At 54.7% G+C, this 23711-nt stretch overlaps 1 protein-coding gene across 1 annotated transcript in view; it reads right to left on the minus strand.

Annotated features, from left to right (window-relative positions):
- The window catches only part of Fbxl18 (F-box and leucine rich repeat protein 18), a 41306-nt gene that overhangs the window by 8173 nt on the left and 9422 nt on the right, over positions 1–23711 (minus strand). Inside the window, 2 exon segments of the mRNA XM_047533894.1 lie at positions 14038–14256; positions 22705–23711. Coding sequence (XP_047389850.1) covers positions 14038–14256; positions 22705–23711 — 1226 coding nt within the window.

Here is a 23711-nt window from a genome sequence, read left to right on the forward strand (position 1 = left end):
GTCCTTTTTTTATATTTTATTTAGAGACAGGGTCTCACTAAGTTGCTGAGGCTGGCTTTGAACTCGTAATTCTCCTGCCTCAGCCTCCTGAGTTACTGGGATTACAGATGTGTGCCACCATGCGTGGCAGGGTCCCATTCTTGTGGCTGTATGTGACATGAAGTTCCATGTCACATACATACATACATTTAATGGACACAGGATGGGAACTTAGTTTTTATTCTTATCAATAAACACCACTCAATACAGCATAATTACTTCTGTATTTTGAGTTGCTTTCTCAGAATAAATTCCATAAATGGCGTTACTGGGGCCTAAAAACCATGAAGAATTTTATACCCAAAACATACCCACAAGGGAACCAGACACCACTTCTGGGCCACAGTGAGAGGCCAGCCTACACCCACTGCCCCAGCCCAGAGAAGGTCACTCAGGAAGGAACGCTCCGGGAAGCAAGGCCCACAGCACACACACCACACCTGTCTGCACCCCTTCGGACACATGGGGTTTAGGCAGGAATGCTGCACTCCCAGGTCATCCCCCAGATCCGGGGAACACCCCAAATCAGCCCAGACCCCTGATTCTGCCTGAGGTCCCTCCAGTGATAACGCCAGCAGCCAGGGCTTTTTCTGTCCACTCAGAGAGGAAAGGGAGGGACATACATGGGGAAATACCATGTGGGTCCTCACTGTCCTGCCAGATGAGACAGGACAATTGTCACAGAGACTAAGGGAAAAGTGACAGGCCGCACACCAAAATCACAAACGCACGGCACCTGGACCAGGGAAGCAGATAATGTGAGCGAGAGGCCCAAGGCCAGGAAGTGGAATGAAAAATGGGAGGCTGCAGAGACCACCCCTGGAACAAGTCGACTCCAGGCGTCCAGAGCGACAGGACAGCGCCCTGGTATGGGGCCTTTTGGAGCTGCAGGTGGGCAAGGCAGACTCAGCCTTCCTCCCCAGCCAGCTCCCACGTGTGCCCTCTCACCCAGGCCCCAACGAAGACAGGCAACTGAGACGCAGTGTCCCTCAGACCAAGAGCACACCAAGAGCAGAGAGACTGCGCCCCTTTGTAACTCAACACCCCTAGCCTTCACACTAAAGCCATTCTGAACGGCGACATGCGTCTCCTCACCCCTTGAACAGCTGCACACTGCTCCAGAGACGGATGCTCCAGTTTCTTCACCAGCACCCACTGGCAGACATGTGGCTATGGAGGGCGCTTTTTTTTTGGTACCAGGGATTGAACCCAGGGATGCTTAACCACTGAGCCACATCCCCAGCCCTTTTCTGTATTTTATTTAGAGACAGGGTCTCACTGAGTTACTTAGGGCCTCGCTAAGTTGCTGAGGTTGGCTTTGAACTCATGATCTTCCTGCCCCAGCTTTCTGAACTGCAGGGATTACAGGTGTGGGCCACAATGCCCAGCTGTTGGTGACAGGGCTGCCTTGAAGAACTCTGTAAAAGCCCACGTCAGAGTCCAACTGTGGACCAGGCCCGAGGCATGCAGGTCTAGCCGGTGGTTCTGACCCACTCTCCCTGGAGGGACACCCACTCACCCCACCTGCCAGGGGCAAGTCTGCCACTTTCTAACACAGTGGCTGGAAAACGGTGCTGCTGTCGTTGCTCTTAACTTTGTCAAGTGCCAGAGGTGAGCACACCTGTGTGACCAGGGGACTGAGCAGAGCATCTGGCTGAGAGGCCTCCCACCCACTGGCTCCGAGGACATCACAACTTAGAACTTCCATTTTCTGTGGTGCTGGATGGAGCCCAGGGCCTTACCTGCTAGGCCAGGGCTGTCCCATGGGCCACACCACAGGCCCTGGTGCCAGTGCGTGGACTTTCTGAGCAGAACTGTTCCCCATGCACTTTGTGCTGCTCTTCTGGGTGAAGCTCAGCGTCTCCTCGTATGCCGAAGAATCACCTGTAGTCCCACCCCACTCGCACAGACCTTTCTGCCTATGCTGAAAGGTGCAGCTGGCTCTAGATTCTTCGTTTTGTTTAGTTTTGGTGTACTAGTGATTAAACCCAGAAATGCTCTACCACAAAGCTGCAGTGCCAGCCCTTTTTCTCCTTTTTTGTTTTTTTTATTTTGGGACAGAGTCTTGCTAAGTTGATGAGGCTGGCCTTGAACTTGCTATCCTCCTGCCTCAGCCTCCTGAGTCACTGGAATTACAGGTATGTGCCACCACCTGGCCCGCTTCTGTTGTTCTTAATGATTTTTGGGGCACTGATGAAATCAGATCTTTGCCTATAATATGAGCTGCAGATCATTTTGCCATTTATCTTTTTTTTTAATAAGAAACATTTAAGCCAGGCATACACCAGCAACTTGGGAGACTGAGGAAGGAAGTCCACAAGTTTGAGGCCAGTAACTTAAGTGAGACCCTGTCTAAAAATAAAGCATAAAAATGGCTGAGGATGTAGCTCAGTGGTTGGCTGCCCCTAGGTTAAATCATACAAAGATATTCAATTTCCCAGTCAGGCACCGTGGCACATGCCTATAATCCCAGCTATGTGGGAGGCTGAGGCAGGAGGATCATAAGTCTGAAACTAGCCTCAGCAATTCAGCAAGACCATCTCAAAAAAAAAAAAGAAAGAAAGAAAGAAAAAAAGGATCCCAGGATAAATAGCGGGGATGCATACACAACATTGGAAATAAAATTATACACTTAAAATTGGTTACAGTGGTAACAATTATGTTTCAGATATCTTACCAATGATAAAAAGAGAAATAGCCAGGAGCAGCCATGCATGCCTGTAATCTCAGCAACTTGGAAGACTGAAGCAGGAGGATAGAGTATGAGGCCAGCCTCAGCAACTTAGTGAGGTCCTAGGCAACTCAGTGAGACCCTATCTCTAAATAAAAAGTGAAAAGGTGGAACATGGGGGAAAACAAACAAAAAAGGACGTGCATGCAGCTCAACGGTAAACTGCCCCTCGGGTCAATCTCCAGTGTGAAAAAAAAAGAGAAGAAAAATAATAAAGAGATGGAACAAAAAATGGAGAAGAGAGCCCACCTACAGATAAAGCTGGAGGGCAGGTGGGGCAGATCCTGACCCAGTGACGGGGCTCTGCTGCTGGTCTCCTCACCTTGGCCCACTGAGCCCATGTCACCAGCCTCTGGAACCCTGCAGTTTGTGCCACCCACACCTGGGGGTTCACAGACCATCCCCAGCATCACTTCTCCACAAGACGCCCAGACAAGGAGGGACACAATGCAGGAGGGGGACAGCTGAAGGAAGACCCCTGCACCTCCTCCAAAGTGTACCCGTTGGTGACAGTTGGTGCTGCTGCAGCCAGGGCACCACCCTTGACCTGCCTTCTACCCAACCCAGCCTGCTGTCCCCTGAGCCATCGTACAATGTGGGCCCCGAATTCCTCGGCCCCCCCGACTCCTAGCTGGAAAACAGGGCTCCAGGCCACCCATCTGTGGTTCCACACTCAGATTGCCAAAGACAGGCGCCAGATGTGGCAACGGCCGGCCTGGGGGCCCCTCTGGGAGATGGACACCTTGACCATGGGAGGTCATGGATGAACACCTTCCCTTGACTCAGCAGTGACCAGGGGCCATGGTCAGGCCCTTACCGTGGCTCCTTGGCCCCCGCATGCTGCCTTCGCTGCAGTGGGGTCTGGCACCCTGGCACTCATTAGAGGCCTGACTGCCTGGCCTCCTGGGGATGCTCCATGGAGCCAGAACTCCGCAGCGCCCTGGCTGAGCCCAGCGGCGTGGAACCCTGCTGGCCTCGTCCTTCCCCAGGCACGGGCAGTCAGGCTTCTAGGAAGCTCACCGTGACTTCAAGTGCCTCCTTGGGAGAGTTAAAGTTGGAGAACAGCTCCAATTCCATTTTTCAAAACCTACTTTCAATTCTAAAGCCCTCAGCGTTGGCCACACAATCCTCTGCTCCCCCGTGAACTCACGTCTTGACACATCTGCAGACCAGACCCAGACCAAGTCCTCAGTGTCTTCCCGGCGTCAGGCAGCACATCGGAGCAGGCTGCCCCGAGCCCAGCCTTGCCAGGAAGGCAGCGGACACTGCCTTCAGTTCTGATGACCCAGAAACTTGCCACGGTGATGTTAGCAATGTCAGCACCTCAAGTCTGCACAGGCCTCAGTGGCAACAGACAGGCTGAGAACACACTCCAGGGCCACTCGAGGGAAGGAATTTTCACCTGGGCCTCAGAGAGAGTGACATGAATGTTAGACCACAGTCACACCAGCCTGAGGGCCCTGGAGGACCCTGCCTCCTCCTGTAGGCAGAACGGGACTCCTGAGCATCCTGGAGGAAGGAGGCTGCAGGCCCTCACACAGGCCTCTAGGGCTCACAAACGCACAGCGGACAGGGACTAGTGGGCAAGGGCCCCACGAAGGCACAGGCACCTGGACACCTGTAAGGGTCTGGCCTACATGCTCCTGGGAGCACTGCCCAGCTTCAGAGACAGCATGTCTTCACTGTGACTGGATTCGTCATGGGGCTGGCGGAGTTCTAAAGCCGGAACCCGCTCCTGGGACCAGCCCCCTCCTGCAGGACCTGGAGACAAGAAGCAGAATATCCTACAAGCATACTATGACTCTCCAAGACCCCAGGCTCCTGCTCAAAGGCCCCCTGGCTGCAGGAAGCAGCTGCCCCAGTATCTACTGCCCTGCCCAGAAGCACATGGGAGCTGCTGTGAACAGGCCCAAAGGGGAGCTTGCAGAGGAAAACCAGACCAAAACCTGGCAGGGAGAAGGTCGTCACAGGCCACCTGGCAGTCCCACTCATGTCATGGTTCACCCAGGATGATCACGGAGCTGCCAGAGATTCTCTACCACCAGAAGGTTTCACAGAGACTGAGTCACGTCAGCCCTCTAAGGAGGATGACGTGCTCAGGATCCTCAGGTCAGTGCGTGATAGTGCGGACTATGCCCTGGCAGGTGGGCTCTGGGGTACGAGTCCACTAGACCTCAGTGGCCCATGTAGACCAGCACCCCAAGGTGTCACCACTCTCCACCAGGAACTAAGAAACCCAGGGGTGGTGACACAGGGACCAGGAGGCCTGACAGGAAACAGTTACAAGTGAAAGAGTCCAAGGCAGCCGGAAGCTTCCCTGTGTGGGGTCCATGAAGCACAGCGTCTGGGCAGTGGAAGGCGGAGTCAGGGCAGCACCAGCACAGGGCCGCACACGCCGCAGCGCAGGCCCAGGCCAGCCGGCCAGGACGGAGCAACCGAGTCTGCAGGACAGACGCGGACCAGAACAGACCAGGGCTGGCATGGCCACCAGGCAGGTGTCCCTGAGGCTGAAAGAGAGGTAGAGTAAACACCCCATCAGGCTTGGGACGTTTCCATGGTGGGGACAGAAGTGCTTCCTGTGCCTCCCCCTCGGGGGACATGCAACCCTCCAGGGCCCACTGGGAGTCCTGCTGACCGAGGCACGTGCCCAAACCCAACTCCAGACACACCGCTGGGGCCACCGAAAAAGCCCAGAAGGGAACACGCAGACAAAAACCACCAAAGCAATCCAAACCACAGGCCGCATGACAGAGGACAGAAAGAAGCCCAAGGGGTTAAGCTTCAAACCTGGAAGAGCAAAGACAATCAATGTGGTTTCAGCATTTGACACAGGGGTCACCTGAGGGAAGGAATTTTCACCTGGGCCTCAGAGAGAGTGACATGAATGTTAGACCAGTCACATCAGCCTGCTGTGACCACCCAGGGCACGTCTGAAACTGACCTCACAACTGGTGACCTGCAGTCAGTGCCTCCTGAGAGGGGTGGGGGTGGGATCCAAACCAGAAACCAGGGGGCCCTTGCTGCAGTTTGGGCACCAAACCTGCAAAGAGCACCACCAGGAACCACTGCCAGCACCTCAGTCAAGCTGCGCAGGAAAGGAACCAGGGAATGGGACAGGCAGGGCAGCACGACCCTGGCAAGAGGTGACAGCTTGGTAGGGACACCAGCTCTGCTGGTGGAGTCACAGATAAGGCAAGACCACACCACCAGGTGTGGCAGGGAAAGGGCAGAACAGCTGGCGCTTCCTCTTGCTCAGTAATTCTGAGCTCTTGAGGCAGAAAAGGGTGAGAAAAAGAAAAGATCACAAAAAGAAGCTGTGCTTCTTCCTTTTCACAAGGGCCCCTGGCAGGAGTGAGCCTGGGCAGGCACTAGGACAGCTGGGTGTGGCTGCCGAGAACCAGGGCGCCACCTACTGGGACTCTGCAGAAAGTACCTGGCAGAGTTGCAGCTTCCAGGCCTTTGGTGCCCGAAGGAGGACGCAGCAGTTGAAAGGTGGGGAGCCCTGGGCATACGGGTCAGGAGGGCTTGACCCTGGTGCCAGACAGGGAGAGCACACGGCCCAGCTGGAAAGGCTGCTGCAGACCCTGTGGTGCAGCTGGGACCATGACAGGCTCACACTGTAGGTAATGGGGCTGCAGCAGGGGCTGCCAGCCCAGCGGGGAGAAAAAGGCAGACCTGGGCCTGGTCCCACACACTTGGCTCTGGAGTCCCTCCCTGTGGGTGTGAAACCTGTCCGTCATGGTCCCTGGCTGCACCGCGTCCCACCTCTCAGAGCCTGCTCCCCGTCTGTACTCATCTCTCAGGCCTCTGTGAGGCTTGAAGGACAGGCGAGGCAGGATCTGGCCCAGAGCCCATCAGAGCAGCACAACCCAGGGTCACACTGGGAACATGGGCAGCTGGAGGGGGCCCTCGTCCCTCGTCAGCAGCAAGTGTGCCATGGGTTCCTGGGCACCATGCCAGATACAGCACAGGAACACAGGGCAGAGAGGTTGACAGGACCAGTTCAGCTGCTAGTCCCCTTGGTCAGAGCCAGCCTTGAGTCTGGGCTCAGACACTAAGCACCACAGCAGTAGGAATCACGGCCCTCCCAGGTACCAGCCCTGGCATGACCAGCACCCCCAGGGCCATGGGAAGCCCAGCACCAGAGGCCTGTGCTTGAGTGGAGCATGAAGGCGCTTCAGGAAGGAATAGCCACGACAGCAGACCCGAAAGCCAATCACCCAACGGGGCACAAAGACCCTGACGGTGGTGGAAGGTGCTGTGCTCCCTGAAAGAGCACCACGGGAGAGGCTCTGGGGAGGCGGCTCCTGAGCAGGCCTGGCAGCTGCTCCAGCTGCAGTCAACTGGCCGAGCACACTGCTGAGAAGGACTCTGAGGACCCCAAGGACAAGGCAGCCTCTCTGCGAGGGAGCAGAAGCTGTTTGGACCCTTGTGATGTGACTGCTGTCCCTATCACAAGCACAGCTCCAAGCTGCTTGGTGATCAAGGATACTCTCTGCTATGGAGGAAGCTCCCACACGCACACACAGCCAAGAAAGTCAGCAACTCCCAAAGCAGGCTCCTATCTCCACAGGAAAGTCACTCCTCAGAACTGACAATGTCCACACAGCCTGGGTCTGAGGGACCAACTCCTGGGCAACAGGAGAGAGCCAAGGGGCTGGTCCAACGCTCCTTCAGCAGGGAGGCGTAGGCCTGAGGCTCTGGTCACAGCCTCCTCCCACTACACCCAGAGCACGGAAACCAGCTGCAAGCTGATGAGGGGCAGAAGCACCCAGTTCTTTCATCACTGAACGCAGCCTCCACCTCTTGGTACACTGGGCAGGCAGCAGTGCCACCTGCTGACCCCGCCTCAGCCACCACGGACTCTCGGCCCACTTGGAGAAGCATGGTAGAGCCTGGTCCCTCCCGTTGGCACCCCCCAAAAGGCACCTCATAGACGTGGCTCCAGCTCCAACACAAGGAAGCCCAGGTGCAGAGGGCGATGGATGGGGACTGAGCTGTAACGTCTGGAGAGCGCCTTGCTCCCAGGTTCCACAGCTGGAGAATCAAGGTCCAAAGCAAAGGAAGGTCAGTAACACGATGACAGTGTTATCCCTAATGGCCATACAGGACCATGCCATGGCACCCACAGAATGGATCCAAAAGGGCACTAAAGATAGTTTCAGGCTGCCAGGTGTGGAAGTGTACACCTGTAATCCCACTGGCCTGGGAAGCTGAGGCAGCAGGATCACAAGTTAGAGGCCAGCCTCAGCAAATTAATGAGGTCCTTAGCAACTTAGCAAGACCTAAAATTTTTTAAAAATTTAAAAGGACTGGGGATGTAGCTCAGTGGTAAAGTGCCCCTGGAGTAAATCCCCAGCACAACAACAAAAACACAGTGCAAGAAGCCCAGCTTGGCATGCCTGGAGTCTTGGCAACATGGGAGGCTGAGATGGGAGGACCACCTGAACCAGGACTGGAGCCCGGCCTGGGCAACACAGTGAGACCCCCACCTCAGAAACAAAAACAAAACACCACCGGTTGCGGGGTGTGGTTCAGGGGTGAGCACTCATCCAGCATGTGTGGGGCCCTGGGTTACACCACCAGCACTGCAAAAGAACAGAGACTGCCGGGCATGGTGGCCACACCCGTAATCCCAGCAGCTCCGGAGGCTGAGGCAAGAGGATCGCGAGTTCAAAGCCAGCCTCAGCAAAAAGCAAGGCGCTAAGCAACTCAGTGAGACCCTGTCTCTAAATAAAATACAAAATAGGGCTGGGGATGTGGCTCAGTGGTCGAGTATCTCTGAGTTCAATCCCCAGTACCTCCCCCAAAAGACTAAAATGAAGTCCAGTCAGCAGGGCGCCAGGCCCTATGCTATGAATCAAGGCCTCCTGGCTGACGGCTCTTCTTTCATTTTCCTTTTCTTTTTACCATGCTAGGAACAGAACCCCAGGTCTCCCTCTGCCGAGCACATCCAGCACTAGTAGCTCTTCTTTCTGTGAACAGCTGGGGCCTCCTTCCTGTCACTCTCCACAGAACAGGAGGAAAGGGAAGCTGCACCTCTTGGTCACACTCAATCCCTCTCAAGAGCCCTGCTCACTACACTGGCCAGTGGCGTCCCTCAGGTGGTCTCTTTAAAGGCTCCACTCCCCTTAATAGCCTGCTGGGGTCGACCTGGGTCCTCCTGCCTCCACACAGCAGAGCACCAGATGTGACCCCACGATGGGAAGAGGAGGCTTTGCGGGGACTGGCAGTGAAAGGACACAGACAGGGCCTGACAACAGCCAGGTGGGAGAGGAAGACGCCAGCTGCAGGACGAAGACCTGTGGCGAGGTCCGAGTCCACACAGCCCAGCCGGCGCCGGGCTCTAGGGCTGAACAATGCAGGAATGTGCAACAGTCCAGCTGAGACTCAGCCCCAATCCACAGAAACAGCAGAATGGCGGCTGCCAGGAGCCAGGGAGGAGGAGTGGCGAGTTCTTATTTCCCACGTGCTGAGTTTTTGTTTGGGAAGATGAGGAAGGTCTAGGGACTGGTGGCAGCGATGGGTACAAAACCATGTAAAGGGCTTTTGTCGTTTGTTTGTTTGTTTGTTTGCAGTGCTGGGGCGGGACCCTTGGTTCCAGCAGGAAGCACTCTACCGCCGAGGCCCACCCCAGTTCCTCAGGCATTATTCTGACATTTAGATTCCACTGCGTCTCCAGCAGTGAGCGGGACTTTCCCAGTTCTGTTTCTGCACTTGACATTAGTCTTCCAACAGCCCACCTTCGACCAGGAGGACTTGCAGAGGCACACCAGGAGAGAGCAGTCCTGGAGCCTGGAGCAGCTGGCTGATGGGGCCGCATGGACCCTGCTCATTCAACTGCTCGCCTACAATCACAGGCTAAACAGCCCCTGCTTCCTGCTGCAGGGACGGCAGGTACTGCGTGACCCAAGGTGCTCTGGCTCCGTGGTCCACACACAAGCAGGAAGTTTCTGAACCTTCTGAACTCCTACAGACCAGACAGGGGTGAGCTGCAGTCTCTGGTGAGATACCCAGCAAGCTGTTCAAAGCCCATCTAGTTGCACTGTGTATACGAACCAGCAGGCTTTACATCTGTGTCAGAATAAGCGACTGGCAGATTTGTGTGTACGGGAATACCACTGCAGGACAACAACCTGAAGCAGCGGAGACAGAGCAGGCAGGAACCACCGGGAGGAGACAAGAACCCTTAGGACTCCTGATAGGTGCACCTACACTGCCACCCACAGCTAAGCATGCCTACCTTAGACTTGCTCCTTCTTCTTTCCCACAGAAGCCCACCAGATATGTCCCCGAGAGATCTGCAGGGACAATCATACAACCGATGGCACTCGGGAGGAACAATCTTGGGCAGTGAAGGACACCCTGCCCCCTGAGACTGGGAACACCTGAAAGTCTGACGACATAGCAGGGTGGGACACAGAGGTGTGGACCACGTTCACACTCAGCTGCGGGGGGAGACTAGGAGAACTGCCTTGGAGGCCAATCTGACAGGTTTTCAAAAACACCCGCAGGACATTAGGAATATGCACACGTGCACATGAGAAATCCACACACACATATCCCCGGGAGCCGAGGAAGACTGGAAACAACAGAACATCCACCAACAGCAGAAACCTCAGAGCCAGGCACAGTGACACACCCGGCACATCCCAGCCCTTGAGACACTTTGGTGGGAGGACCATTTAAATTTGGGGCCAGCCTGGGCAACACAGTGAGACCAAGCCTCAAAAAAAAAAAAAAAAAAAAAAAAAAAAGTGGCTAAGGTGGTAAACGTTGGGGCGGGGAGGGGATGTAGCGCAGCAGCAGAGCACTTGCTTAGCACGCACAAGGCCCTGGGTTCAGTCCTGAGCACTGCAAATGAAGATAATAAACAGGAAAGAAAAAGATGGTGGTGAACGCGGGGCGGGATGGAGTTCGGTGATGGAGCATCCTGAGCTCAACCTCCAGCACCATGGAGGGTGGGAGGGAGTGCGCACCTAGGGAAGGGGACAGGAGAAAAGACTGCGGCCACCTCATCTGTGCAAGACAAACAGAAAGGACGAAAACTGGGTGTTTGTGGGGGGAGTAGCAAGCAGGAGGATGGAGCCCCGCTGCGCCACATGCATCTCAGACAGCAGTGACTGGCAGGAAGATGCAGGGAGGGTCACAGACCAAAACAGCTACACAAAATCAACCAGGATGTGCAGTTAACACAAGACAGAACGTTGGTTGGGCACAGTGGTGCACACCTGTCCTCCCAGAAGTTCAGGAGGCTGAGGCAGGAGGATCGTGAGTTCAAAGCCAGCCTCAGCAATGGCAAGGCACTAAGTGACTCAGTAAGACCCTGTCTCTAAATAAAATACAAAATAGGGCTGGGGATGTGTCTCAGTGGTCGAGTGCCCAAGTTCAATCCCCAGTACCTGCCGCCAAAAAAAAAAAAACAACCAGAATGTTGAACAGAAACAAAGGAACCTATGGCAAGGTCAGACCGCTCTGAAGGAGGTCCGAAGAGCAACACTAAGTACCTGGAAAATAGCCTGACTGGACACGGGGTGGCTGGTGACAAACACTTCATAAATATGTACACAGTCAGTGCTAGTTCTTCACAGGGACAGGGTTAGCAATTCTGAACCTACTTCCCACACACAGCAGGAACGAACTCACTGGTAAATGCGTCGTGGGTGACAAGAGCCAGGCCTTTCCGTTTTGGAAGAGAGGAAGAAGGAGGGTGGCGCCGAGTCTGTGACGCTGGGCTGGGGTCAGAGGGGTCAGTGTGAACTTCTTGTCTTTCCCGTTCATGTGCACAGTCAGACGAGAACCAAACACAGGCAGCAAGGGGCAGCTGACGACACACTAACGTGGTGTACACTTTCTATTTACCCACTTACAAGACCAAGAGGCAAGGCTACTGCTCAGATGAGACTGCTGGTGGGCTGGGGACAGAGCGCAGAGTGCCTGCCTTGCATGCGGGAGGCCCTGGTTCAATCCCTAGTACCCGCCAAAAATAAATAAATAAGATCAAATAAACTGGGCTGGGGTTGTGGTTCGGTGGTAGAGCGCTTGCCTAGCACATGTGAGGCACTGGGTTCAAGTCTCAGTACCACAAAAAATAAATTAATAAAATAAAGGTATTGTATCCATCTACAACTAAAAATAAAAATAAATTAAAAAAAAAAAAAGATTAAATAAACTGCTTAAGGAAGGTTGTTGGTGCAGTTCAGTAGTGGAGCATCTGCTTGGAATGCCCAGGCCCTGCCTGCATTCCATTGCCTGTCCAGAAAACCTGCTTGCGGAAGGCAAAATGAACCTGAAAAAGCAAAGAGAGAAGTAAACACAGGGGTTTGTACACAGCCATGACCACGCAGTCCTCAAGGAAGGGCCCCACAGTGGTGACGAACCCGCTGCCAGAGCTCGGCTTCTGAAGGCACCCTCCGGGAAGAGGAACCAAGGACCCAGAGGAACGGCCGAGCAGGCCAAGGCTGGGGAAGCAGGCAGAGCGGGAACATCCGAGTTGCCAGTGCTCCAAAGCAGGCAGGGGCAGACAAGGAGGGCACAGACCCCATCGGAAATCAGACGATACCACAGTGAAGGCAGAGGAAATAAATAAGAATCACTGAGTCGGGGCTGGGCCCGGGGCTCAGTGGCGGAGTGTTTGCCTGGCACATGAGACACAGGTTCAATCCTTAGCACATTAAAAAAAAATAATAAAATAAAGGCACACTGTCCATCTACAACTACAAATTTAAAAATTACTGAGTTGACACTGATATCTGAAACAATAAATAAATAAAGTGGGGAAAAGGTCTTTGTCACAGTAGAGTTCCAATTAAACATAAAATGAAGAAAACAGAACATCATCGTTAGGCAAACATCATGGACTGCCATGACTGTGTCCCCCAAAGTGGGACCTGAAGTCCCAGTGGGATGGCATTAGGAGGCGGAGGTGCTGGGAGGTAGTCAGGGCCAGATGAGGCCGTGAGGGTGGAGCCCTCGCCATGGATGAGCGTAGGATTCAAGAAGGCAGCCCCTTCTTGGGCCCTCACCAGACACCTTGATCTTGGACTATACTCTACAGGGACCATGAGACTGAGTACTTCCTTTTTAAGTCACCAAGCCTTCTTGTCATAGGAGCCCAGGTTGACTTAGGCCAAGATCCATCATAGATGCTAAAATTGGTGGATCAAAAGCAGAGTAAAAAACATGGTAATTGCACTCAAGGTCTCTCTCCACGACATTTGTTCATCAGAAAGGGAACAGTGACTTTGCAGCAGAGAAGCCTCAGTGGCACCACCTTCCAGGTGATCGAGGTCAATGTGCCTGAGGTAAGGTATCAGAACGCCATGCAGTCCTGGCGTCGCAAACAGAGAAGCCCGCATCTCTCCATGGCTTTCTTGCCAAAAATGCAGACCCTCAATCGAATCATAAGAAAACATCAGAGAGCCCGGCACAGTGGCGCACCTGTAATCGCAGCCACTTGGGAGGCTGAGGCAGGAGAACAGCAAGTTCAAAGTTGGCCTCAGCAAGAATGAGGTGCTAAGCAACTTAGTGAGACCCTGTCTCTAAATAAAATACAAAACAGGGCTGGGGAGGTGGCTTGGTGGTCGAGTACCCCTGGGTTCAATCCCCAGTACCTCCCCCCAAAAAAGAAAACATCAGAGACCCGAACTGAGGGATATGCTCCAAAATGGCCAACCAGTGTCAAGGTCATAAAAAACAAGGAACAACGGAGGAGGAGCCACAGATCAGGAAGCCTAAGGAGACAGACAACTCAACACAGCCAGGGGCTCCGGACTGGATCCTAAATTGGATCTTGGAAGACAGAAAGGACATTAGGAAGAAACTGACCGAATTCTAAGGTGCTCGAATGGTGACTGCGCTGCTCACATCCTTGTTTTGACAACTGTGGGGGCACACATGGTGTCACGTGAAGAAAAGCTGAACTAAGGCTCTTTGGAAACCCTATTTTTACTACTTTTTCAAAATTACTTTAAAATGAAAAGTCAAGGGGAGAAAGAACTCAGGGATGTGAGTCTTATACACCAGACAAACGTTCATACCAAAATGTGTGCAAAACTGGTGGACTGGGGACAGAGAGGGCTTGAGCCACTAGAAAACTGACCCTGGGGTCAAGAGGATGTCCAGGGAGAGTCCTCTCTGCAGAGGAAGCCGGACCCTCTGCCCATCCACCACGGCCTGGTGCACTCGATTTCCATCAAACCCTGCTGGGCACTGGGGACTCAGGGTCCCTGGAGGATGGCGCTGTCTGAGGCCTCCTGGCCACTCACCTGCGGAGGAGCGACTGCTGCAGGTTCTTGCAGGTGGCGAGGGACTCGCCCGTGAACATGTGGCACACGACGACGTGTGGGCAGCGAGCCATGAAGGCCAGCACGGCATCGGGCTGGAGGGAGCCGCTGCGGGACACCAGGCACAGACGCTGCAGCGAGGTGCACTGGCTCAGGGCCTGGAAGAACTGCGCGTTGGCGCTGAAGTAGGGCTGCTCCAGCCTGCGGGGAGAGAGCCAGCATCAGGCCCGCGGAGCTGCACCACCACCGGAGGCTCCTGCACGCACGGGACGGGCCTGCTGGTCTCCCCAGTGCCCACCCCGCTAGCCACGGTCCCTGGAACGCTGGATGAGGACTCAAAGCCCCGGGGACTCCCCTGGAGATCCTGATTCAGAAGAACCCGGTGTGCCCAATGCAGACCCGGGCGAGAAGACACTGGCTCAAGGTCACCAGCCTTCAGTGCCAGACATGTCCACTGCACCCCTGGCCTCCCTCGACACCCCACCCCTCCTCACATACTTACTTGCGAGCCCTGCTCTCAGGAGCTCAGTCTGATGACAGAAAACAAATACCACGGGAAAGGGAGGGGACCCAGAGGGCTGGTGTGGCAGGGCAGGTGTCTGAGCAGGCAGAGGTTGCTCCAGCCATGAGAGAGGAGCTTGATGACCTGAGGGACTTCAAGGGCTGCCAGGAGCACAGGGTGAGGAAGACTGAGAGCCAGGAAGACGAGGAGGAAAGCTGGGGTGCACAGGCGGGGCAGTCCCAGCCCGGGGTCTGGAAGCGTGAAAGCAGCGTCTCTGCAGAGCGAGTTAAGATGAGGTCTGCTCCGAATCCAGCGACTGGTTCCTTATAAGAAGGCCCAGTGAGGGGCTGGGGTTGTGGCTTGGGATGGAACCCTTGCCTAGCATGTGTGAGGCACTGGGGTCGATTCTCAGCACCACATATAAATGAATAAAATAAAGGTCCATCAACAACTAAAAAAACAAAAAAATAAAAAAGGCCAGGCAGTCATTTGCACTGGCATACGCCTGTAATCCCAGGCTGAGATAGGAGGATTGCAAGTTCGAGGTCAGTCTCGACAGACCCTCAGTATTTTAGTAAGACCCTGTCTCAAAATAAAAAATAAAAAAGGCTGGGGATGTAGCTCAGTGGTAAAGTGCCCCTGGGTTAGATCCTCATTACCCCCACCAAAAAAAAGGGGGATAGGGCAGGTAAAGCCCAAAGATACAAACAGGAAGACAGCAGAGCCTGGAGCAACACATCTGTCTGCAAGTCACAGAGCGCCAAGCTTTGCCAGCCACCATCAAAAACATAGAGGCACAAGACAGACTGTCCTCACAGCCCTCAGAAGGAACCAGCCTGCCAGCACCTGGATTTCAGCCTCTTGCCTCAGAAGGGTAAACATGTGTTTGTTATTTTAAGCCACTCAGTCTACGGTCCTGTGTTCCTGTGGCCCCAGGACACTAACACAGACACAGAAGAGAGACAGAGCTGTAGTCTCTGCCAGCACAGAGATACCTTCATGGTAAAACACCAAGAAGCCTTAGGAAAAGGGGCCCTTGTGTATCTCCTACAAGAAACACGTTCCCAGGAGACTACCTAAGAACTGTCTCTGTAGAGCAGGACAGGGATTGCCCTTATTCTGCAGGTTGTGCCGCACCTCCATCCTCTGCAGACATGCATGCATTAGCTCACATTTTAAAAAGCTTATGTTCAGATAGCCTGCGTCTGTAATCCCAGTGACTCAGGAGACTGAAGCTGGAGGACCACAAGTTCAAGGCCAAACTCAGCAATTTATTGAGATTTTGTCTCAAAGTAAAATAAAAAGGGCTGGGAGTTTAGCTCAGTGGTAAAGTGCCCCTAGGTTCAATCCCCAGTACCAAAAAAAGAAAAAGAAAAAAAAAAAAAAAAGCTTGTGCTTGCTATGCTGGAAGTTACTGGTCAACTGAGCAGCTTTAAGGCTGGTGGCAAAGGGAAAGGGAACATCAGGCTAAGGCAGGCAGGAGTGGGAGAGGCTGGCCAGGCAGTGCTTTAGCATGTCTGTGGAAAGCGGCCAGCCACCACGAGCTGAGCCAGAACCACGGTCCACCCAGACCCCTGGCCTTCTGACAGCTGAGACAGAAGGAAACAAGAAAGGACACTGCCTGAGGAAGTGGTTTCCCTTTGCTAAAATGGGCTCCATCCATCTGAGGTCACCTGTGTCTGACCACGAGAACGTGAAACCTGAAGATGAAGAGGGCTTTGAAAGGGTGGCCACTGGGCAGGAGTCAGCTCATTTCTTTTTTATTTCCTGGTGGTGCTAGCACTGAACAGGGGTGCTTTCCCTCCGAGCTACATCCAGGCCCTATTTTTATTTTGAGACAGGGTCTCACTAAATTTAACGGGTTTGCCTCAAACTTGCAATCCTCCTGCCACAGCTTCCTGAGTTGCTGGAACTACAAGCATGTGCTACCACACCCAGTGTCAGTCATGTCTAAAGGAGCCACCAATACCACTCTCAGACTCCATGCACAGCACGGTAGGACGCAGGACAGCACTCGGGCTGAAGCCTGGCCCTGCTGTGGGCACAAGGTATGTCATGGGAAATCTGTTCTGAGGCCCCCAGGGTGCAGCCAAGCAGCAAGGTCCCAAGGCCCAGGTCTGTACAAATCTGCCTGCAAACACCAAGGTTCAGACCTACAACCCAGGCCTCTATAGCTTCAGGCCTGCCCATGAGGCAGACAGAGTCCCCATCATCCCTTGTTTACAAGGTGACCCACAGGGAACCCCAGGAGGTCCGTGTCTCACCGCATACAGAACAGACCAAGTTGGGGACCTCACAGGGTATCCCTGAGAAAGTAGTCTACAGCCAGGGGCTCTCACCAGAGAAGGAGAGAAGCTTCCAGGATGAGTGAGAAATGCCCACACCGCCACACAGCAGCGAGCCTAGACTGGGGATGGTGTCTCCCCATGGTGCTCCCTTCACTCAGGTGGCGTGGACTGCACCGAACACAGCCACACCATGAACAAGGCTGACCCAGGGCTCAGCTAAGAGGCAGCCAACAGACATTCCACCTCCCTGTGTGCAAAGCCATGGAGCCTAGCCTCCAACGGCCCGCCACCCAGCAAACACCGGCGGGTTATGTGACTAAGGGACAGAGGGGGAAAGGGGTCTGCAAAATAAGAGGCAGACCCAACCACCGAGAACAGGGCCATCTTTGAGAGGAAAAGTTGCTCTGAGCTTCACCACGTGGAGCCACCAGTCAGTCCAAAATACCCACTCCTGACACTAAGCTTGGAGGGAAACGCAGGTTGTTCAGGGGGTGACGTGCAAAGGCGACGACATGTACCACATACCCGTGGCCCGGGGGCAGCTGAAGGAAGCCCCACAGGGCTCCTCTGGTCACTCACATGAGCATTGCAAAGCCTTACTCCATGTTCCCAGGGTCGTCCTCAAAGACACAGATCAATCCAACAGCCAGAAACAGAGCAGACGCCTGTCCTGTCCATGAAGGTGGCCACGTGGCTTCATTCCCCATCTCAAGGACACAAGTATCAACTATGTCAGTGGAGTTCAGACAGCTAATAAGTGACACTCTTATTCCTGATTTGAATTTTGAGCTGATTTTTCTAGAGAAGATGTCTGAACATACTATTTGGTTCTGCAGGGAGGGGGTGCAGGGGAGTGACCCCAGGTCCGTGCATATTGGTTAAAAAAATAAATAAATAAAACACACCTATAATCCCAGAGACTTAAGAGACTAAGGCAGGATGATCTCAAGTTCAAAGCCAGCCTCAGCAACTGTGAAGCACTAAGCAACTCAGTGAGACCCTGTCTCTTAATAAAATTCAAAATAGGGCTGAGGATGTGGCTCAGTGGTTAAGTGACCCTGGGTTCAATTCCCAGTATTAAAAAAAAAAAAAAAAAAAAAAAAAAAAAAAACTATAAGTCTCCTAAGATAAGCATCCCTCTGCAGACCTGAAAGGGGTGCAGAGACCCTGGAAGCATGGTGACTGCCAGTTGCGGTCAACTTGGGTTTTTCCCTCCCACACCGCAGAGGTTGAAGTTAGCAGATGCCGGAAGCAGTTGTCACTTTGACCACTAGGTGGTGATGTGGGTCTGCACTGCCAGCCCCAGGTCTCTCCAGGGTCACAGTCAACCCTGCATTTGTGTGCGCGCTTTTGAAACTTCTCAACTGGGCAACCTCCTTCAAATTCTTCACTATGAAAGTCACCATCACAGGTATTCAGGAAGAGTATGCCCGGTGGGGGTGTCCGGTCCACTCTCACTCCCCTAACAGTGGGACCAGCACATCCTAGCCTTCCCACCTTCCCCGGCATAGTGGGCAGGGCCCGCAGGTGGTACCCGTCTGCCACCTGGGATGGCTGGGAAACTGACCTGAGGTGGGCAACTGGCACACGTACAGTCAAGCAGGGGGTGAGAAAAAGTTAGCTATCCTGACAGACCTCATCTTAGGGGGCCTATGGTCCTGGTCCTTTCCAGACAGAAAGAAACTGACCTCCAAATCCGACCTCGAGGGGTAACTTGAGTCTCCCTGTGGCTCTGAGGGCACAAGAGGTCCCCTCCAGCCGGGTGTGGGGGCACAAGCCTGTAATACCAGCGGCTCAGGAGGCTGAGACAGGAGGATCGAGAGTTCAAAGCCAGCCTCAGCAACTGAGAAGCGCTAGGCAACTCAGTTGCTCCCTGTCTCTAAATAAAATACGAAATAGGGCTAGGGATGGGGCTCAGAGGTCCAGTGGCCCTGTGTTCAATCCCCAGTAATGACACCACCCCCCCAAAAAAGAAAAAGACAGTTCCCTCCCCTCCAGAGAAGTGGGGGGCAGTACTAGACCACAAAGGTATTCCTGGGGCCACTGGTGTGGTTCTCCTGCCTCTGCCCAGATGCTGTCCTGGGTCCAAAGCCAGGTAACCCAAGGTGACTTGGGTAACACACCCCATGCTCCAACACAAAGCAAGGCCTGACACGTCTTAGGAAAGAAGGTGCTCCGTGAGCCCTGCTTGCGATCTGTCACCTTAGAGGGGTGCCACGTTCTGCAGTCAGAACATATTCCCACATCACCTCCTTTTCAATGGGAGCCCAGGCTGGCACAACACGGGTTCACACAGTGGGGACAGTGGTGGCAGTCCCTGGGAAATGCAGGTGCCCCAGCAGCCCCTGGAGGCAGCCCCAGGAGCCTGTGCCAGCTTCCCATGGGCCCAGAACACCATTTCCTCTGTGCAGCTCCTGCCCACGGCCAGCAGGTGCCACCTGCTCCACTCGCTGCATCATTCCTGGGCTTGCCTGTCGCAGAAGGCAGGAATCCAGAGGAACAGGGCCATTTGGCCGCATTCCGGAAACCGGTGTTTGTTCTGAACAGACAGTACCCAGCTCAGAGCAGACGTGGTTCTGTGGCTGCTGGGCACAGGCTGGAGTCTGTGCACAGAGATGCCATTATGAACCATGGTCAGGACTTCAGGGTGGCCTACAAAACTCGTTTATGCCGGATGCAGTGGCACACGCCTGTAATCTCAGCTACTCAAGAGGCTGAGGCAAGAAGATCACAAGTTCAAGGGCAGCCTGAGTAACGCAGGAAGACCCTGTCCTGAAATCTAATAAAAAGGGCTCAGTGGCACAGTACTCTCCCAGCATATGCGAGGAGACCCTGGTTTCAACCCCTGATACCTCAGAAGCAAACAAAAGTCATTTATCCCCGTCCCACCTCGCACACGCACAAATGGCCCTGTTCCTAGAAAGGACATTCCACCATATGGACCAGTCCCAAACCCCAAAGGCTCTTGTGAACACTGTGGCATTGCTGCATCTGAGGCCCAGTGGCCCCGTGAGGCAGGAATCACTCCGGCTACACACAGAGCAGCTGTGCAGTCGGGCAGGTTCCTTAACTCTCTGGGCCTTACTTTTCACATCTGTGAAGTGGGAACAAGCTAAATTCAGGCTGCTGAGGATCCTGAAGGGGTCATTACCTACAAGCACGTGAAAAGCACACCAGCAGCTGTCACATGAGCTCACAGGTACGGTCCCAGCACAGCGGCTGCTCCCCCTGGGGAATGTGTCCCCCTCGTGTGCCTCCTCAGTATCCTTTGCTGTTTCTTCCCCTTCTGACCAGTTCTCACCAGGGGGCCCCCATCCTGGTTGAGTCTGTGAGTTCAAGCCCCATGGCCACTGCGACCTCTGTGCTGAGGACCCTACAGCAACTGCTTAGGACCAGACTGCATCCCGGGCTTGGGCTGGCTGGCTGGCCTGGAGGCCACTGTCAGGAAGTGCTCTGGAAGCAGGCTGGGGAGAACCTGCCACTTCTCATTCTCTGTCTTTCAGGGCTCTGGCTCTTGAAACGACTATACTTTTGCTGGTTTCTGCTTGTCTCAAACACTCCCTGAAAATGACCAAACAGCGTGGCTGAGTCCAGGTAGAAAGAGCACAGGGCTTCATGGGTCGGCAGAAGGCAAACACTCATGGCAAACAAGACCCAGAAGTTCCGAGGCTGCCACGTCCGAACTCAAAAGTTCACCAGGGTACCCTGAATTCAGGAACTGCTCGACACCTAATCACAAGCAGCACTCAGGGTAGCAGGGCAGCAGCTCTGTGGGGTTTCATCTGCTGGACGTATTCTGCCATCTATCTGCAGCTTCAATCCCCGTGTGGCACACGCTGACCACGGGGGCCACGGTTCCTTCAGGAAGGCCAAGGCCATGATGTTCAGACACGGAGATACGAGGGGGTAGGCTATGGACAGAGATGAGCAGTAAGAAACAGGGTAGGAGGCCTGGTGGCTGCAGGGGCAGAGGCCGGGGAGGAGGGCATCCACCTCTCGGAAGCCCAAAGGCCTGTAGGCAGGAGGCGCTGGAGGGGTCGACTGCTGTGGGGGCAGTCGCACATGCGTTCTCCCTGAATGAAAAAGGGGGTACCCACACTTACATTCACGTTGACTCTAAGCCATGGGAGCCTGAAACCTGGCAACCTAGTTCTCGAGTCAGCACACCTGGAATGCAGTCCCCAAACGTGAATACCAGCCCCTTCCCAGATCTGGGCCAGGCGCCTGCCAAGCTGAGGATCGAGCTGGAAACGCAGGCTGTACGGACTTTCTGAGCACCCTGCACTGCTGTTTGGAAGGCCCAGGTCCGAACCTGGGTTCTCAACCCAAAAGGATGCAGAGGACAATGCAAGGGCGGTTGTACAGGCTGGCTGAGCGGTTTCTGGAAGGCTAAGGACATGAGCAGGGACAGCGCCTGCTGGCTTCCACTCACTGTCATACAGAAGCCATGAGGGGAGAGCAGAGGTTTACGATGGACACACCTCTCTCCCCTCTGAGAACAAGTTCAAGCTCTGGCTTTAGACTGGTGGGTAAGACACTCAGCTCAGTACTTCTGCTTGAGCTGTGCTAGGGGACCAGAGACGGTACCACCTCAAGGGACTACTGTGGTAACAACCAGCGTGGTGCCTGGTCCTCGGCAAAGATACTAAAGTAAGCGCACACTGTTCTAGGGACATGCTGAGATGGCTTTACGGCCCCAGTGTTGCCTCACCTGCCCACTCCAGCAGCTAGAGACTTGCAGAGGGACCCTCTGATTTACTTACACCCTTCCCCTCCTGCCTTGGCCTGAGTCCCTCAAACAGCTAGATTCACTGCCTTCACATTTTGGGTGATTCGTAAAAATTGGACCTGCTGAGATTTTCAAATATGTCTTAAGTTAACAAATTCTTATCCTTTAGGTACCAGGATGCAGAACACAAACTACAACTAACAACAAATTGAAGGAAAAAAAAAAAAGAAAAGAAATAAATACCAGGATGTCCCAGGATGCCCTTCACTCCACAGATCGCTCAGTGTGGATCCCCTGCAGTGTGGCTCCAGAAGCACCCATGGGCCCCACAAGGGCCTCAGAGGGAGTCTTTGACCTGTGGCTTCTACCTCCTCCTGCACTCCTGAACTGGGCCTGCCACTCTACCCCAGGCCTCCACGCCCAGGAGACTGTCCTGCTTCTGAGGTGACCTCTACTGTCTCTATCCTGTCCCCTCTCATCTATGGGGGATGCCAGCAGGCTCCTCTCCCCTGGCTGATGTCCTTTAGCACCTCCCCTGCACACCACCCTCTCCTGCCTCAGCTTCTCCCACCTCTCTGCAGGGTCCTGGCTGCTCTAAATTCTGGGGAATTCCAAGTCTCTGGGGCTTCTACAAGTGCTGCCAACCGTGCCAGAAGCCCTGGTCCCACATGCCCTAGCTAACCACTATACATCCTCCAAGAATCACAAAGTTGGGCAGAAAACGTCAGGTTCAAATCCTGGTTCCCTAACTTAGTGGTTCAAGTGGATGAGGACAATCACAGCCACCCAGCAGGACAGCCGTGAGGATCGGACAAGATGGTACACAAGGCAGCCCTCGTGGAGCCATCAACCCAAACTACCACAAGGATCACAACCGCGACCCTAAGTTCAGGTACCTCTGCCCCAGCACCCATGGGGCTCTGCCAGACTGCCGCTGCGCCCTGCTCCTTGTCTACCGAGCGAGGTCCACCAGCAAGCTCTGAGCCCAGGGCGCAGCCCGCACAGGAGCCTCTGAGCCTGCTCTGGGCAGGCTGGCTGCAGGCCTGCCATCGGGCCACCAGTTTCCTCTCACCAGCCTCTAGGCCTCCAAAAACCCAGAAGAGGCCACAGAGGCACCGAGGGCCCCTCACCTGAGGTCCTTCAGCCGCCTGCAGTGCTTCAGCATGTCCGACAAGGCGGGCATGTAGACCACCTTCCCCATCATGCCCAGGTTGGCCAGTGAGAGGGACTGGAGCTGCTGGCACTGCAGGCCGATGCTGACCAGCCCAGAGCCTGTCAGGATGCCAGGCAGCTGGGCCAGTGTCAGATGCCGCAAGAAGGCCAATTGGCCGATGGCAGCCACTTCTGAGTCCCCGACGTTCTGCGCCCGGCTACAGGGCGGGAGGGAGTTGCGGATGGCAGGCTCATTGCGTGGCATGGCCGAGGAAAAGTTGGACCCGATCAGCTCGAGGTGCTCCAGGAAGGGCAGGTTCTTCAGCAGAGACCAGAACACGGAGGAAGGCTGGGGGGCCGTCTGGCCCAAGAAGGGGCTGGGGCAGGTCTGCACGCCTATGCGCACCTTCTTGCCAAAGCCACGGGGCACAGCACGCATCACAGGCTGGACAGGCACACGGTCAGCCCAGGCAGCCGCGTCAGCAACAGAGCAGACAGGCAGGGACAGGGAGCGCAGGTGGCGCAGCCGGGCCAGGAGCTGACAGAGGTGCCCACCTGGGCCCTCGGCGCTGTGGTGGTGGGCGGCCGAGAGGTTCAGGTGCCTCAGGTTGCAGCAGGCGGCCACCAGCGTCTCCAGGATACTGCTGTCGATAGCATCCTCTGCCTTGCGCAGCAGAGAATCAGGAGACAGGCAGTGCACGCAGCCACTGAGGTTCAAGCTGGCCAGGCTGCGGAGGTCCTTCCCACCATTGATGACCCGCTGGATCAAGTGGCCACCAGACAGTGTGCAGCGGCTGAAGCTAAAGTAAAAGGGATTGTTGAACTTCATGTGCTGGAGGAGGGAGGAGCCATTCAGCCAGGACTTGGGCAGCTGCAGGGCATCCAGGGCCACGTTGCGGGCCATGGAGTCCAGGAGGTTCTTGGTGGCCCCACTCTCGGCGAAGCTGCCTGGGACAGAGATGAGAAAGGCATGCAGGTTCTCGGG

Source organism: Sciurus carolinensis, chromosome 18 (assembly GCF_902686445.1).
Source record: "Sciurus carolinensis chromosome 18, mSciCar1.2, whole genome shotgun sequence".
Lineage (NCBI taxonomy): Eukaryota > Metazoa > Chordata > Mammalia > Rodentia > Sciuridae > Sciurus > Sciurus carolinensis.